Source organism: Mus musculus, chromosome 6 (assembly GCF_000001635.26).
Source record: "Mus musculus strain C57BL/6J chromosome 6, GRCm38.p6 C57BL/6J".
NCBI lineage: Eukaryota > Metazoa > Chordata > Mammalia > Rodentia > Muridae > Mus > Mus musculus.
Window position 1 is genome coordinate 112823903 of NC_000072.6, and position 15544 is coordinate 112839446.

General features: G+C 48.4%; 1 protein-coding gene across 6 annotated transcripts in view; it reads right to left on the reverse strand.

Moving 5' to 3' along the window:
- The window catches only part of Srgap3 (SLIT-ROBO Rho GTPase activating protein 3), a 229535-nt gene that overhangs the window by 105932 nt on the left and 108059 nt on the right, over positions 1 to 15544 (reverse strand). For all 6 annotated transcript variants that reach the window (XM_006506145.2, XM_030255398.1, XM_006506146.2 and 3 more), the window contains exon 2: positions 5537 to 5729. In XM_006506145.2, coding sequence (XP_006506208.1) covers positions 5537 to 5729 — 193 coding nt within the window. The remainder of the gene's footprint in view (positions 1 to 5536; positions 5730 to 15544) is intronic.

Below are 15544 nucleotides of genomic sequence, written 5' to 3' on the forward strand. Positions count from 1 at the left end.
TACCTACCTAAGTGGATGGAGACAGAACTAAACTCCTATATAAATATCACTTCTTAAAGCTACCCATCATCCTTAATACAGAAAAAGTGCTATTGGCACATAGATGAAATATATGCACATACACACACACACACACACACACACACACAAACTCACAACCTGGTAAATAGTTTGATGATTATGGTGTTTCCAGGGTATGTGTGTAGGAGCCATGAGAACCATAAGGAAAGCTAAGAAGAGAAGAAGGAGCTGTAGCCATCATAAAGAGCCTCAAGAAACCTGCCATGGAAGAGAAAAGAATGTGGTGGTGATGAAAGGTGGAAAGTGGAGGATACAGAAGGTGGAAGGCAGTGGATGATGAACAAGGGGAAGTGGATGTTAGAGAAGAAGAAGATAATGGGGGTGGAGGATGGAAGGTGGAAGCCAGAAACCAGACGTAGTGCAAAGTTGTGGAATGTGCTGGAAAACAGATGGCAGGAGATACAGGCGATGAGGGGATGGACGGGCCAAGAGAAGGTGGAAGATAGATGGTGTGCAGCAAAGTAGATGGTGGTTGAAAGGTAGGAACAGTGGAGACGATGAAGGGTGGAGGTGGAAGGGGTGTGACACAGTGAAGACAGAGGTGCAGGGAAGTAAGAGAGATGTCTGAGATGATGGGAGGTAGACAAGAACAATATGAAGTAAATGTGATAGCCATTGGAGCTGATAGAAGCTGGCGGTGGGAGGTAAAGGTGAGGGAAGATACTAACCTATAGGGGATGGGAAACGAACCCTGGCGTGAGTTGGTGCTGACATCAGGATTACAGCATCCCCAGACCCAGGCTCAGTGTCTGCCTTTCGTTTTAAGTATGTGTGTGCATGCGCATGCATGCATGTGTGTGCTTAAGTGTGTGTGCTTGCATGTGTGGTGTGGGGGTGGGTGGGTATGGGTATGGTCGAGTGTGTGTGTGCTTGCATGTGTGGTGTGTGTGTGTGATATGTGTGTGTGTGTGTGTGTGTGTGTGTGTGTGTGTGTGTGTGTGTGCTTGCATGTGGGTGTGTGTGGTGCATGCGTGTGTGTGTGTGTGTGTGTGTGTGTGTGTGTGTGAGTGCTTGCATGTGGGTGGGTGTGGTGCATGCGTGCGTGCGTGTGTGTGTGTGTGTGTGTGTGTGTGTGTGTGTAAAACAGCAGGACTCCTACTCTTTCTCTCTACACTTTTTTCCCCTGAGACAAGGTCTGTCACTGAACCTTTATCTAGGTTGGCTAACAGCCTCAGTGATCCTCCTGCCTCTGCCCTCTCTGAAGCTCTGTTACAGGCATGTGCAACCGCACCTGGTCTCTATGTGGGTTTTGTGAATTTGAGCTCAGGTCTTCATGCTGGAACAGTGAATGTTCTTATCCACAGAGTCGTCTCCCCAGACTGCCGTCTTTTTCTGAAGATATTTTAGAAAGAACTTTGCCTAGTCATGGTTGTCTTTCTGTAAATGCTTGCCATAAATAGACGGTAGCCGAGAAAGGTGGTTATAAGGGAAACAAACAGCATTATGTATCTTAGGCCCGAGCTGAAGCCTGAGGTTTGCTGGAAGATTAGAGAGGTGTTACTAGTGCAGGAGCATCAAGGAGGCTTTCTTCCCAAGGCTGAAGAGAATTTAAGTTAAGGTTCAGGGAGACCCAGTGAGCCTTCCGTTCTGCATTGTGTATGACAGAGAAGAGACATGGAGACACAGAGGTAGAGATAACCACAAAGAGACAGAGAGATAAGGAATGGCCTCCTTGCTTTCAAGGACCTAGCAGGATGAAGGTGGCAGACCAGATCTATAAACTGTATGGTTCCTCACAAACCTGACCTGAGCTCTGTGAGACCCACAACTAGCCAAGCCAGACCAGAGGCTTTTCACAGAGCCTTTCACAGACGCTGATCAGATGCCCACACAGGTCTGGTTAGATAGGGACTCCAGCAAGCACTAACCCAGGCAGAGAGCTGAGAGATGGATCTGCCATATGGCAGCCCAGCCAGAGGCGCCTTTGCATCCGGAGTCAGGTAAACCAGGATTCGAATCCTGCCCGAACTACCTGCAGCTATAGCTGTGTCCCAGGCAAACTAATATCTCGAAACCTTACTAGTGTCTAGGAAAATATAGAATTATCTGTCCTGCATGTCACAACATCTGCCATGTAGATGGCATAAGATGGCTGCTATTTACCTGGGAGAGCACATAGCACAAGGTATGGTAGGCGTGAGGGAACCTGGAACAGCTATTGCTGTGATATCAAGTAGTCATAATGATCAATAGAGACACAAGCCCAACCTGAGGGCTTCCTCATCCCTTCTGCCCAGACCTCTTCACCCTGGATCCTCTACACATCAGTCTCAAATTACATGTTGCAAAAAATGTTTCTCTGTCCAGCAATAACCCGGAAGGCTAAATCTCAACTATTCTATCATTTTAGAGACACAATGCAGCTGTGAAAACCATGGCACTTTTTTCCCCCAATAAAAAGCACTTTCTTGGAAATGAAGCCAGTTGTTCTCTGGGACCCTCTCTCTCTCTCAACTGCTCTGTGAAGCTGGAAGACACTCCCAACTGTCTGGCACCTAGGATCTCCATAGACTATTATGCGGTATCTAGCCAAGCACTGCCCAGCTCTCCCCAAACTCTGGCTTTCCCCCCAAATCTTTCTAGTGTGTTTGAACAGAATTCCCTGCTGCTTTTCTTTATGGTCTGCAGCATCACTTAACCCTGGACAGAGGTCTGTCATGAGGCATATTCCCCTCTCCCCTGAAAGGCAAGAACTACCCCAAACCAAAGGAATAGGACTAAAACGAGCCCCAAGTACAGAGCACTATTTGAGAAGAATGTCATTACACTTTGGAGTTTGTGCACAGCAGAGCTTTGCAACTGGGATGCTGGGGAGAGCTAGTTTGTAAAGTATAACTACTTATCTTGGGGAGGGGCAAGTCTATAGCCAGAGAGCTTCCAGATGGAAGACAACAGGCTTACTTAACACAAACCTCTCTCTCAGCCTTTCACCCTGTGCTGGCACACTGAGGTGTATGGCGGTATACACCTTTACTCCCAGCCCCCAAGAGTCAGAAGTTTGTGAATCTCTCAGTTCAAGGCCAGCCTTGTCTACATAGTGAGTTCCAGAATAGTCAGTGATTCCCAAATACAGAATTGGTCCCAGAAATTCTCTCTCTCCAGACCTAGCCAACTTGTTTGGGCCAGGCCACTCATCTACCTGAGAAGCAGGGTCAGGCCCCTATATGCTGCCCTCAATAGCATCTTTCTCTTCAGGAATGATCCTGGTTCTAGGCCATCAGAAGGAGAAGACAGGCTCCTCCAGGCCTGCTCCAGAAAGGACAAGACTGTGACTTGTATGCTGGTGACAAGGAAGGCCAGCACAGCCTATGAGAAGACTGAGAACTATTTGTCATCTAGAAAACCATCAAAGTGGTTGGTCACTAGAATCCCCAGAGCTCCAGAGCTACTGATGCAGAGGTTGGGTGAGCCCTCAGACTCTGCATTTTGGATAAGCCTCTGTGTGGCCACACCTTATACACTATCCCTTTGGTGGTCCCCATTCTCCAGATAGAAGTCAAGTTCACATTGTCTTCACAGCAGTGCAGCACCAAATGATTTCATGAGTCTGAGGCAGTCTTCCCTCTATGGCAACTCTAACTACCGCTGGACATTTATTCAGTCAACATTTGTACCAACCATGGGTCAAGCCTTCCACTAGGTAGTAGAAACCTCACTCACCAGTCACCCTCTCTGTCACTTCAGTCTTTGAAGCCCAGTGCACATCCACAAGGGATAGACCAAGGCCTCAGCCCAGCATACTAGCTCTGCGTTGTTCCCATTACACATCCCTCCCATCTCAGGTCAGAGAAGGACAGCAATCTGGAAACACTCCTGCTCTACAAATATTCAACCATCCCCAGGGGAGACCTGAGAGCCAGCATCAGGCCCTGTGAAGGTCAGAGAACGACTTGTGAGAGGTTAGCTCTCTCCTTCTACCATATGGGCTCTGGGAATCAAAGTCAAGTTGTCAGGCTTGGCAGCAAGTCCCATAGCCTGTTAGCCCACCACGACAGCCCTTGGGCCTTTCTTTAAATCAAGTCCACATGGAACTCACCCCGGCTAAGTCTGGCCCTAAATTTAGCACCTTCCACAGCTGTAAACATCCCCAAAGCCCAGGGAGATTGGGGAAAGCCTGGGTCGTAGGAAGAAGTGGACCATAGCACAAAAGGTAACCTGACCTAGTGCTGGAGGACATGAGGTCCTGTCCCAGGTCTGTCCCTAATCTGTTGTGCTACAGGTGAACTGCGCAGACCAAGAATTAATAATTCCACTCTTCCACCCTCCCTTTTTTCCCTTTCCCTCCTCTCATCTCTTTCCTCAGTCCCGTTCACAATATCCAATCTCTTCCCTCAGCTAGTCTTCCTGCAAATGACAGTCAAACAAGCCCCAGGACTCTCCTTCAGCCTTGAGAGGTAACCTAGCAACTTGGGCACCCTTAAGTGAAGAATCTCTGCGACAGCCTGATTTCTCGGGACATCCAGGCTGAAGGATCAGAGCACGGCACAGACCCCATGAAGAGACGCCATACCCTGGGGTCCAAGGTGTGTCAGCCTGTCCAGAAAACTCAACTTCCAAAAGCCATCAGGGCTGTACTATCACATTAGCATCATGTAGAGGGTCTACCCCAGCTGCACTGGCCTGGGTGACCCCCTAATTAGACTTTCATAGTGTGGCGAACAGCTCACTTGGCCTGATTGCCAGCTGGGGCTCCCATCCATCTGGTGGCTGAGTTAATGAACCCTTGAGGAGCTAGTAGGGCTCATTACAGACAAGGTGAGGGAATTAGGGATCCCTGTGTCCCCGAGGCCTGCCCTCTTCCCTCTCCCCAATGCTCACACTTAGGATGTGAGGGGAGCTGCTTCCAAATCAAGAGGAAGTGATAAGACCCACTGTGTACACCCCCGGTGGACAGCTCCAGCAACAACTCAGAGCGTAAGGAGAGGTCTTCAAATCTGCCAGGTCAGAAAGACCCAGAGGTCAGGGTGTGACCAGTTAGGGTAGGAGGGGCTCTGTGTTTTAAATAATAAGGTAGGAAAGTGTTTAAGTACTGAGGTCCTCCATCACAGCAAGGAAGAGGGATGTCTGTGGACACGGTCCATGAGAAGACATTCTAAGGACATGGTGGGCGAGCTGGTACCCAAGTAAAATCCAACTTGATAAAGCCAGGATGTGCTGAAAGGAGGTACTGAGTCTCGGCTGGGCATAGCAAATGCAGCTCCAAGTCACTCATCTCCTGTCTACAACATCCTTTGGCATGGAAGCCGTCTCTACCTTTACTTGATACAGAAGAACAACTAGCTCCTGGAGGCAAGAGGAAGCTGCAGCACCCTGGCGGGACTTAGCAGAACCTTGCAGGTCAAGGTCCAGTCCTGACTTCCTCCTCCAGTTTTGGCCTCCTTCGCCAATTGCATCTGCCAACAACCCTCCTGCCCAGCTCTGCCTCCCATCCCAGGACCCGCAGCCAACTTCTCACTTGAACTGGTGCTCCCGGGAGCTGCGAATCTTGGAGGAGAAGCGCTCAGCCAGCTTCTCCAGGCTTCGGGAATACTCCAGCTCAATCTCAGCTTTCCTGCGGAAGAACTCCTGCAAGTCTTGCAGCAGCTGCAGCCGCGACTCGGACTGCTGCTCCAGGCATTTGAACTGCTCCACCAGCTGCGTGCGGATCTCTGTGGGAGGCAAGGCACGGAACATCAGGGAATGGCGGGAGACAGCAGTGGACCCATAACCCCCCCAGAGCCCAGCCAGAGCCCCAGTTTTGCTATGCTGAGATTCGGCATGGCCTTTCTGCTAGACAGTCTAACCTACTGTTTCCCAGATTCTAATCACCCCAAGACATGCTCATGTTTCTGACTACTGCTCAGGCCACTGGCTACATTGTTACTCCACATGACAGGAGGACTGACTAACTTTCCTCAGTGTAATCAGTTTGCTTAGACAAAAACACAATATAGTAAGCTCCAGAAAAGGGAGAGAGGTGCTTACAGCCTGGGATATCAGCAATACGTTCTATGAAAACAACAGTTTTTAAATCCTATGTACATATTACAACTAGGGCTTGCCAAAAAGCCAGAGGCCTCGCCCAAGAGACTTGTTCTTTGTCAACCAAAAGGAAGTGGCTCAGAGAGAGGGTTTGGATTTTTCTCATCTAGGGCAGGGCAGGCAGGACCCAGAGGGCATCAGAATGCATCTGGAGTTCCAGCAGTCCTCAGGGTCATGTCTGATCTGCTTTCCATCACCCTAAGCTCCATGTATAAACATCTCACGGAGCACTGAAAGAGCCTCATCCACACTTGGGGAAGTGTTGAGGATCCCGCTGGGTCTGGGCACCCAGAGGACCATTCAAAAGCTGGGAGTCAAGCTGGAAAAAAACTCACTGGAGTCCTTACAACCCCTGACAATCTTAATGTGACCTGATATCCTACAAGTCATGGCCCATTGTTTTGTCCTGATACCATCACTGCCACCACTCAGGAGCAGCAACAGATCCAGCTCTGCAAGACACCCAACTTGTACTTCTCAAAAACACCCCAGGCTCCCCTCTGCCTGTGGGTTACATCCAGCTCTTTAGCATGGATCTGATGTTCAGGATTCCCCTTCCACAGTCCACAAATTTTGCAGTTCACTCAAGCTCATCCTTGAATGGCCCAGCATCCCCTTCCCACCACCATCATCATCAAAAGGGGTATCTGCAAACTGGCACAGACCCACCTGGGAATACAACAAGACTTCTCAAGGGATCTGCAGACCAAAGTGTGGGAGAGTCCATATGAGCGCCTCATGTCCCCCCCATACGCTCCCCAGTTCTGCCAAGACAATGCCACACCTTTCCCACCTCACTCCTTTCAATGGTCCTGTTCTCTATTTCCTGAAGAAAAACTAAGGATGCATTCATTCAGAGTCTATGATGGAAGTACCCAAAATGGCAAAAATGTCTGGGTGTCCCAAAAAGAACAATTTCAAATACTGATGTTAGAAAACATTCCTTGAGTTACAGAGACAAAGTTTGGAGCTAAGACGAAAGGATGGACTATCCAGAGACTACCCCACCCGGGGATCCATCCCATAATCAGCCACCAAACCCAGACACTATTGCATTTGCCAGCAAGATTTTGATGAAGGGACCCTGGTATAGCTGTCTCGTATGAGGCTATGCCAGTGCCTGGCAAATACAGAAGTGGATGCTCACAGTCATCTATAAGATGGAACACAGGGACCCCAATGGAGAAGCTAGAGAAAGCACCAAAGGAGCTGAAGGGGTCTACAACCCTATAGGAGGAACAACAATATGAACTAACCAGTACCCCCAGAGCTTGTATCTCTAGCTGCATATGTAGCAGAAGATGGCCTAGTCGGCCATCATTGGGAAGAGAGGCCCATTGGTATCGCAAACTTTATATGCCCCTGTACAGGGGAATGCCAGGGCCAAGAAGTGGGAGTGGGTGGGTAGGGGAGCAGGGCAGAGGGAGGGTATAGGGAACTTTCGGGATAGCATTTGAAATGTATATAAAGAAAATATCTAATAAAAAAGAAAAGAAAACCTTCCTTGAACCAGGCCTGGTGGCTCATGCCTTTAATCCTAGTATTTGGAAGGCAGAGGCAGATGGATCTCTGTGAGTTCAAGTCCAGCCTGGTCTACAAAGCAGTTCCAGGACAGCCAGGGATACACAGAGGAAGGTTGGGGGGATGGGGAGAGAGAGAGAGAGAGATCCTAGATTCAAAGGACTACAACCCCTCTACAATTCAAATAAATAAATAGTAAGTAAATAAATAAAATATAACTTCAAAAGTCTAAATGTCTATTTTAATTTATATATAGGTTAAAAGAAATACAATAAATGTATAAGTTTTCCGTATAAAACAATATTAAGAAAAAATTCTGTAAAGGAAATTGAAGGGAATTATGGATTCAGAAAGATAAAATGATATGAAGAGTTTTAGGTTCTCTCCAATGGACAATTGAGAATACTGACATACTGTAGAAGTCTCCCTATGTCCTGGCAATTCCACTCCCTGAGAAATACCCCAAAACGTCAGTGTCAATAATGAAGCATTAGAAGTAACTCCAAAAGTCCAATAAGAATGGAAGTGGTGTTCTCAAGTGAGATTGTTGAGGGAAATGCTACACGGTGAGAAAGTAGGGCTGCGTACAGCATCATCGTGAAAGGCAAGGACCTTGTGTTTACTGAATCAGTCGAGAAAAATGAGACCAGGAAAGGTGGTTTACAGCGTTAGAGAGAGAAGTCGTCATCTTTAGAGGGATGCTGACCCAGAGGAACTCAAGGTTGTCTTCTGGGGTCTGAGCATGCCCACACACCCTGATCTGAGCACTACATGGGTCCGATGAATGGAGCTGCACCCCATCTATACATTCTTCTAGATTATGTAAGAGTTCATGGAAAGACAACTTTTTTAATTGCAATGTTACTGAGCTTTGGTTTGCTCTACTTTGAAGAGAATGGTGTAATGTTATTCTAAAATGTTAATTTTTTAAAACATGGCAGAAATACATCCTCTGTTAGCTACTTCCACTTAGACAGAAACATTTTATATGTCAACTAAAACTGTACAACAGCAGAGCCTTTCGGGTTCATCCTGAGGGTAGGCAGCAGGAGGCCCACACTGCTGCTCTGTAGCCCTGGCAGGAGGGTCTCCTTCCAGCGAGGCCTGGAGGACCCACTGGCTCCACCACCATCCCCAGTGCACCATGGGACTCCTGGATTCACAGACTACCAGGACTGGCTTTGGATGATGGTTGTTACCATTCTTGCAAGCCCTATAGGAGGTCCCTACAAATGAAATCCAAGCTCTGAGTGTGGGCTCTCAGCACAAAACGGGTCCCTCAGGAGAGCAGCCCACAAAGCCTCTGAACATGAGGATCTCATGTGACACACAGGCACACATACAAACACACAGAAAAACACAAAGTTCACACACAGGACCACAGCACATGCCACATATTGGTTAGATAACCACACACTCTTCACCAACCTCACATCCCAGACACATTTAGGCAAAAGTCACATGGCTATGCATGCCATGCATGTGCACACACACATATACATACACACACGTGTCACATTTACATACATGCTCATACCACATGCATACATGTGGTAAACATACATGTACACACATATACCGCATGCATACACATACACATACCACATGTACACAATATTCACATGCCCCATATATACATACACATATACACGTGTATATGCTCACTATGCACACTTGGTGTGGCTCTCGCTATCAGGTTTTACACACATACACATAGACTGTACACACATGTACACACATACTCTTGCACACCATCAGTTTCTACAGAGGATGCACAGAGGCTTCATGTAACCTAAGCTCAGAGGCTTGGTGAAGGTCACATTATACTCTATGAACTGTCATCAGCCACACAGGCACGTGCATAGGCCTGTGTGTGTAAATGGGTGAAATGTCATTGCACACATCGCCACGACAATCTCTTTTGCATATTCCCCTACCAACATCCAGAACCTCCCCCGTCAGAATCATCTCGATGATGCTATCGTTTCATGGGCTCATGGTCTGCAGGTGCTACTCTTGTGTCAGCCACAGAGAATCCCTAGAAGGAGAATAACTGCTGGTATCCCCAGCTTCACCCCTGTAAGTGAGGGAGTGGTGGCCCAGAGGGCACCATCAGGCTATGGTCCTAAAAGCAAAGCCAAGCTAGGAATCAAACTCACGCCCCTCAGAAAGTGACAATACAGCTTTGGACACCACACACCACAATAGACTGGAATCCACTAAGAGCTCGGTGTTTTTCATGTTAAAACAAAACAAAGGGCAACCCGCTTCTAAGTCCTCCATCTTCCTCCCCAGCGTCCTCTGCATAACACGATGCCCCTTATTAGAAGGGCTGCAGGGCAGAGTCGGCTTGCCAGTGTTCTCATGTTTTAGCAGAAAAGCTCATAAATCATCCTGTAATGACAGGAGACAGTCTGGAAGGGGCAGAGACACCTCCCCCAATGCACACAGCCAGCTGAAGCCTCCAAATCGCTGCACACAGGGAACCTTCTGAGCCTAGCTAACTGGAAGTCAAGGTGTCTAGTAGTAATCAGAGGCCACCCTTCCATTCCCCCCTGCAGCCTGTCCCTGCTCAGGAACCCCCGGGGGAGTTGGTTCCCAGTCCCCTGAGTTCTGTGTCCCCCTCCACAGGGCTGCTAGGAGCTTTTCTTCTTGAAGATTTCAAAGAGGGAAAAAAATCAAATTAATTCAAAATGGAGCGGCTCCCCAGGCACAGCCTTGTGCAGTAGATGTCCCCCCACACCCGCTGAGGGAAGGTATCCAACCAAAGCATGGCACAGTGAGACAGAAAAACAAAGGGGGTGAGGCAGGGAGAGGGAGGGAGGGCTTGGGAAGTTGGGACCGGCTTTGACCTCAGACCCTCCCCTGACCACTCAGTACTGTCTTCTGGCTCTACACTCGGGGATATGGAGCTCAGAGAAGAGGCAAGACTAATCCTACAGCCCAGGTCTCAGGAAGCATTCACCTCCGGACTCTCCTGATACCTTCTCAGTAGCCCCCCCTGCTTACAGGGTAAAGACCCTATGTCTCTGGCATTCGGTGCCTAAGAATCCACAGACTCCCTACCTAGTCATGTTCCAGCTCACGCTGCAGGCCACAGTCTCACCAAAGCTGCCACCCACAGCAATAACCAGGCCCACGCACCATGTCATAGCCACAGCCTCCTAAGCACAAGAAGACCCACGGGATTAGGAATTCTAGTTTTTCTTTTTTTTTTTTTTTTTTTTTCCATTTTTATTAGGTATTTAGCTCATTTACATTTCCAATGCTATACCAAAAGTCCCCCTTACCCACCCACCCCCACTCCCCTACCCACCCACTCCCCCCCTTTGGCCCTGGCGTTCCCCTGTACCGGGGCACACAAAGTCTGCGTGTCCAATGGGCCTCTCTTTCCAGTGATGGCCGACTAGGCCATCTTTTGATACATATGCAGCTAGAGTCAAGAGCTCAGGGGTACTGGTTAGTTCATAATGTTGTTCCACCTATAGGGTTGAAGATCCCTTTAGCTCCTTGGGTACTTTCTCTAGCTCCTCCATTGGGAGCCCTGTGATCCATCCATTAGCTGACTGTGAGCATCCACTTCTGTGTTTGCTAGGCCCCGGCATAGTCTCACAAGAGACAGCTACATCTGGGTCCTTTCAGTAAAATCTTGCTAGTGTATGCAATGGTGTCAGCATTTGGAAGCTGATTATGGGGTGGATCCCTGGATATGGCAGTCTCTACATGGTCCATCCTTTCATCTCAGCTCCATACTTTGTTTCTGTAACTCCTTCCATGGGTGTTTTGTTCCCACTTCTAAGGAGGGGCATAGTGACAACACTGGAGTAAATTCAGGTTTACCCAAAGCCTGAACAGAAGGCACGGAGAGCGCCCTTCCCCCTCCCCCCAGCCCCTGCACCATTTCTCTTCTCAATGATATTTTTACTGGCCCACTATACTTGTTACCACAGAAGAACTAGTCCAGATACACTCTCGCTTTGAGCCCATATTTTACTTTGAGGTTCTCTCTTGGTGCTCTGCCTTCTGAAGGTTCAGACAAGGCTGTAATCGACAGGCTCACCATTATCGCTCCATGCAGCACAGTTTTGTGGCCCTCAGAGCCCCCTGTGGTTTGCCTAGTCATCACCCTTTCTGCCCCTCTTCCTGTGCCCATCCTGTCCTCTCAGCACCCCCTGTATGTTTTCCTGTCTTCTCCCCACCCCCCCCACCCCCGTCTAGAGCTGGACCCTTTCAGAGAGCAGCCCTCCTGAACAGCTCTGCCTCTCTGCAACACATTTACAATGTTCCCATATCATTTTGTAACTTGGCAGTTCAGTTCTTTTACCATAGAATGAGATTCCAATGTACAGGTTTCATTTATTTGCTTATCGACTGAAGGCCTCGTTGAGGGCTTCCTATTGTGGGCAACCATGAGATAGCCGTCACAAACATCTGAAGGAAAGGGTCTGAATAAACACACATCTTCAATTCATCTGGGCAAAATATCTTTTCAAAAAAAAAAAAAGCGATTCGTGATGGTGCACACCTTTAATCCTGGCACTGAGGATACAAAGACAGGCTTACCTCTATGAGTTTAAAGCCAGATTGACCTATGTAGCAAGTTGCAACCAACCAGGGCTACACAGTGAAACTCTGCCTCAAAACAAACAAAACGTAAACACCCAAAAACCAGAAAAAGAAAAAAAAAAAGATCATTTTTTTGAGATTTTTTTAGGTTTATAAGGAAAAAAAAGGGAATCTCACTTTTCTCACATTTTTTGAGTTAATTTCTTTCATCTATATGAGTGTTTTGCCTGCATTTATATATGTGTACCGCGTGCAGGCCTGCTGCCTGCCCACAGAGGTCAGAAGAAAGCAATGGACCCCTGGGAACTAGAGCTACAGGTGGTTGTGAGCCCCCATACGGTGCTGGCAGCAGAACCCGGGTCCTCTGCAAGAGCAGCAAGTGCTCTGAGCCACTGAGCCATCTCTAAAGCCCCAAAGGACTGTATCATTCTGTAGAAAAATAAAAGGCAAATTTATGAATGTTTAACCTGGTCATCTCCAGCTGGGTCGATGCTCAGTCCCATAAACCCTAGTACAAAAATACTGAGCCAGGCTGATGAGACGAGAGGGCTCAGCAGGCATAGGGGCTTGCCACCAAGCCTGACAGCCTGAGATCAATCCTTGGAACCTACGTGGTGACAGGAGAGAAGTAACCTGCAAGGTACTTACACACACACACACACACACACACACACACACACACACACACACAGCTGCTTAGATTTGCTTCATCCTAACCCTGAGCTGGGTGATAGAGGATGGAAGTTTTCCGTCAAGCAGAGCTGGCCCTGACTGAGTTAACGCTAGAAGCTTAGCTGTTGTGGCTGATATGGGGGAGGGTGGGCGTGTGATAGTGCTAGCTTTACTTACTTACTCTTGTTATTGGTTGAAATTTTCCATAAGAAAAAAAAGAAGAAAACAGTAGCCCTACCCAGAACTTGATGCTAAGCTGAGCTCTGGTGAACAGGTCTAGCAGGGGGAAGCCTGCCAGCTTGCCTGCAGGCCTCAGCCCCGAGCCTGCAGATACCCTCTTGAGTCATGAACGGGTACCAGAATACCACCTAAAAGGGTAGTTTAAAATGCACCTCCCAGCTCCCACCTGATCTCCCCTGCCAGCCTGGTCTTGAGAATGAAGGGGTCATCCTGAAACCCCTGGCACCAAAAGGCCTCTCATGGTTTGAACATCCCAAACAGCAAGATTGTGTGCCCTGTACCCAATCTCAGCTCCCCAGAGCTAGTCAGGATGGCAAGCTGGTGGGGGTCTCACCTCCGTGTGCATCTCTCCTGGTCGTCATGATAATGGCTGCTTGTATTATCACCCTGTTCTTGTGGATGAATGGACTAAGACTTGGGAGAAGAGATTTGGCCAGAACCAGAGCTCACAGGGATTAAGGGACAGATAGGATCAGGGTGTGTCCCCCAGGGGAGTCCTTACTGCTTTCCCTTCCAGAGACCATGCCTCGCTTCCTGTCTCCACCCTACACTCCACTGTCACTGAGGTATGCCTGGGCCTGTCCATCACAATGCATTCCGACTTTGAGGACAGGCCCTCTGGAGGTCCTGGGCTTTGTGGGACAGCAAAGCAGGCTTTGGCGATCACCTGTTCACTTAGTCAGCTTCGAGCTGGGACAGGTTTCCTTTGTGAAATGGAGATCATACAACCAGCACTGTATTGTTGCAAAAAAACCCAAAAAAACAACAAACACCTCAGAGAAGTCTCCTGGATCTTTGCTAGGCATCTGTTAGCACCACACCATCCAACTCAGTCGGCACTAGCTATGGGTGGCTATTGAAATTTTATGTTGTTTTTGCACATATGTATATATGATGTCTGTGTACATGTTCACACACATATGAGGTACATGTGAAAACCCAAGTGTGATGTATTCCTGGACTGTGGTCCACCTTATTTATTGAGTCAGGATGCCTCACTGCACCCAGAGCACCCCATTTCAGCCAGTATGCTCAGCTAACTTCCTCCAGGGATGCCCCTTCTCCACTTCCTGTGCAGTGAAGTGGTAGGCAGCTTGCTGGCTTTTACATCCCTTCTAGCAAGCTGCCTGAGCCTCATGTTTGCACAGCAAGCACTTTACCTGGTGGCTCATCCCCTAGCCCTAAATTTTGTTAAAATTCAGTCCATTCCTCCAGCACACGCATGTCTCCCGAGCTCTCAGACTCATGTGTGCCTTGCGGCAAGCACAGTGTAGACTATTTCATCACTAGGAGAGCAATCATTTAAGATTCAATAGAATTTACTCATTACACCCATTTCCCTGAATAGAAACAGAAGCCCAGAAAGGGCAGGACATACTGGCTCCTATGGCTCCCATGTGTGCACATGTGCTCTGACAGGAGCAGATAGTGGGTTCTGAAAACTCCTGGAAAAACAGGTTAAAGAAGACCCTCACTGCCCAGCCCAAAGCCAAGTATCCTACCAACCCCAGAGAAAATGGTGTGGCCAGTCAATTCATCTAGCCAATGTCACTGAAAATTACTTTTCCTTACCAGGGGTACACTATAAATCATGGGTGTCCAGTCACTGTAGAGGACAAGTAACTCTACCTGTCCCGCAGAGTTGTTGCCAGTAATAGATTAAAAATAACATGCCAGACACTTAGGAGGGGACTGTGTCCTGACATAGTAAAAAGGGGAGATGCTCAGAGGCTCTGGGGACAGCCAGCCTGGCTGGCTTCTAAATCTGCCTGTCAATGGTAAGAGTTGATACGTGCATAAAGCATTTCACACAGGATCTGGCACATAGTAGGGATGCAGTGAAGGAAACATCATGTGTACAATGAGCACCAAAGGCTCTGGTCACAAAGCTATTCCCCAGGGTCCCCTTCCATGTCAGTTGTCCACAGCCCCACAGGAGGGTTCTATGATCCCACGACTACCCCTTTCTCCAGCCTCCCTTACACAGAGATGCAGCTTTCCTTTGGCAGCCCCCTGACCATTCCCTCCAGCTCTGTGGCCTCCCTGGCAACCAAGGGCCTCAGCTGCAAGGTCCCAGGCAGCTGCTGAGGCAGTTACCCTGGCAACCTGGGCCCAGGCCCAGATGCATCTGCTTTGTCTTTGAGCAGCAGGGAGCAGCCCAAGAGACCAGGAGAGTACCCTCTCTGTGAGATGGTCTCTTCAGAATCTCTGTCCCTGTCCGGGCTAGCTGGTTCCTAGCACTTTGTATCATCTCCTCTCCCTCCTTCCTCTGAACAAGGATCTCTATCTTCCTTCATTAGTCTTTACCAAGCCAGGTAGGTTAACAGCACTGCCACTCTGACCATAGAAGAAGAGATAGCTATTGCACCATTTCATTGGTGAAAAAAACTGAGGTCTGAAAAAGAGCAAGGAATTTACAGGCTCTGCCAGGTACTGCAAGGGT